The 2,783-nt window shown below is 33.6% G+C and overlaps 1 protein-coding gene across 1 annotated transcript in view; it reads left to right on the top strand.

Annotated features, from left to right (window-relative positions):
• Nucleotides 1-1,689: 1,689 nt before the first annotated feature.
• The window catches only part of TMX3 (thioredoxin-related transmembrane protein 3), a 30,805-nt gene continuing 29,711 nt past the window's right edge, over nt 1,690-2,783 (top strand). Inside the window, exon 1 of the mRNA XM_009995633.1 lies at nt 1,690-1,743. Coding sequence (XP_009993935.1) covers nt 1,690-1,743 — 54 coding nt within the window. The remainder of the gene's footprint in view (nt 1,744-2,783) is intronic.

Raw genomic sequence — 2,783 nt, 5'->3', positions numbered from 1 at the left:
AAGTAATCTTTGTTTTAATTCCTCTCCATCAAGCCATTAGGAATTCACTAATAACGTTGTCCTGGTGTCATTTCAAGTTTTTCCCTGTCTTCTGACCCAAACTACAAGGTTCCTATTTGCCAGGCAGCATCTACTGCACACTAAGAATACTTCTATATTTCTCTGACCACATTGCTACTAATACATTTTTACTTAAACTACACTACCAGCTATGTTAATTAACATTAATTTAAAGTATATTTTCTTTAGTTTTCTTTTTCTTTCCTCCAATATGCTGAAGAATTTTGCTAGAAAACGATGTGGCTAAGTTGAGGAGAAAACACTGTTGAATAATTATTTACACTTCCTCTGGATCTCCCAAAAATAACATGACTCTGTTCTGGTTCCTATAGTCAGAGTGATGCATGAGTTTTCCAGCAGCCATCAGAATAGTGAAAATTAAAGTATAATAAACCTAAATGTAAATCTTGCATATGGCAGCTCCTCCTGAAAGTTCCATACAGTTCTTTTGCATTAATTTCTCTCCTGGAATTTCATACTATATCAAACCAGTGTTGCAACATACAGAAAATCATTGCACTAAGGAGAACAAATATTCAAGTATGAAAACTCCCCTCAGCTGAAATGTAATTGTAAGCACAGGCACAAGTCTGATAACTGCTACACGAAAAAAGCAAAACAAAACACCAAAACCAACCCACAAAGAAAATTTCCAATAAAAAAAAAACCCTGCAATGCCAGTTTAATTTCACTAAGTTAAAAGCTGTAAAACAACATTCTAAATTTGGATAAGAATGTTCCTGTTTTATTTATATTCATTGAAGTGAATAGCGTTCATTTTAGCTGCAAAAAGTATGACTTCCACCCACCCTCATCCTGAGTAAAGTATAGATACTTAGAATTTAAAACTTAAACATTTTGAAAGCAATATAATTTTACTTCATTTAGCCTACAATATGCCCGAATCCCTCCTCCAAATAGCTCTGACAGAGAAGATGCAAGACAAATAGCCATCAACCACAAGAATCAATATCCAGTACATACTGGGTAACACGTATATGTTCTCAACTTAATTTTCAAATTATGTAGTATTGTAAAGTAGGAGGTTCTAAATATAAGTGATCATAAATGATAAAGCAAACTTTAAAATAAATCAGTAAATCCAGACCAAAAAAAGGAAAAAAGTTGCTGTTGGTTTGGTTTTTTTAAAATATACCCGAAGACCACCAGGTGTCTCTGTATTAAAAGTAATGTAAAAAGAAAATGTTTTTTAAAAGAGTCACCATTTCCAATCCTCGCACCCAAAGGATCAGTTCAAGCTGTTTTAAAAACTAAAAGTATATGGTAAGGTGAAATATTAATGCAAGATCAATCAGATTCTGCTGCCAGTGTCAACAGCATTAATACCATTCCAATTCTGATTTTAATTCTGATTCTACTTCATGTTGTGCCATCCAAAACCTGCAAGCATTCTCATGTAAATAATGGTAAAAAATCCCCAAAGTCTATTAGAATGTGTGCAATTATCTGTCCTTATAATCAGACAAAAAAGTATTTCACTATTTGTTTATCACTACTTTGAATTTAGCTATGATGAATGACAACTGTATTGCTGGTTTATTTAATTTTATGAAACAGACTTAGGCTGTACTTACAAGAAGGTACAAAACCAAGTGGTACAAACCCACTATGACAGATGCAGTCACTAACGGAAGATACTACATATCAGTACATCTGATTTCTGTAATGGAAGAGAAATAAGGAGCACTAATATAAATTAGTTATAGCTGCACAACATTGCATAATGTCTATTACAGAAGTCAATACCAAATGATACAGTTCCTGGTATTCTAGCTGGAATGTGCATAGACATGTTTTGTAAAAATGTAACAACACAAAAAGCATTCATGAATACACACTTAACACTTTCAAATTAAAGTACTTCTCCTCCCTTCTCCTTCATTGCTAGTCTATCTGGCTTATGGGAAAAGCTACTTGCATAGCATTTATTTAGATTTTTCTTTTGCTAAACACATCTTTGAAGGTGGTTCTTAAGTGTGAGTGTTCTAATTTTAACTCTTTGATAAAAGGTAAATGATGAGGAGGTGAATAGTCTCAAAGTATGGAACTCCTGTACCTTATTAAAGGAAAACAAAAATATCTTTCTACACTTTCAAAAATAAGTTTATTTGAATTTTGAAATTACTAAGTTAATCCTGGGACTGCTTCTACTAAAATTAAAATAAGCATTTTCCCACACATTTCACAGAACAGCAAGGAAAACATGAAAAATTGGAAAACATTTTGTGAATGTTCAGAAAGATAATTTTGTAAACTTCATTTTGATGTTTACATGTTTCATGTTCTATAATAGCAAATATATATAAACTGTATAAAGAAGTAAAAATATACAGTAAAATGTATATAAAACAACTATCAAAATACCCCCCTAACCATCATCAAGAGATACTACTGGTGGCAAAATTAGAAGGCATGTGAATTTCTTGGTTTGCCTTCTTCATTAGACAGAACCTCTCCTCTCTTCAGAATGTTGGCTTCTTGGCTTTTCTTAACTTGCAAGTTCTTCCCTTCCTACCATAAACTCTCAGAGATCACATTATCATGTCACCATCAAATCTGCCCCCAAAACTTTTGCCATCTCAGAATGCTCTTCCATCTTCTTCTATGCCACTTTTTCTTATTCAAGTACTCATTTTCACCTCCCTTCCCTTCCCCTCCCTTCCCCTCCCTTCCCCTCCCTTCCCTTCCCCTCCCTTCCCCTC

This window comes from Chaetura pelagica, unplaced genomic scaffold (genome assembly GCF_000747805.2).
Source record: "Chaetura pelagica isolate M959 unplaced genomic scaffold, ChaPel_1.0 scaffold63, whole genome shotgun sequence".
Lineage (NCBI taxonomy): Eukaryota > Metazoa > Chordata > Aves > Apodiformes > Apodidae > Chaetura > Chaetura pelagica.
Note: the sequence above shows the minus strand (reverse complement) of the source record. Positions and strands in the feature narration are given on the sequence as shown.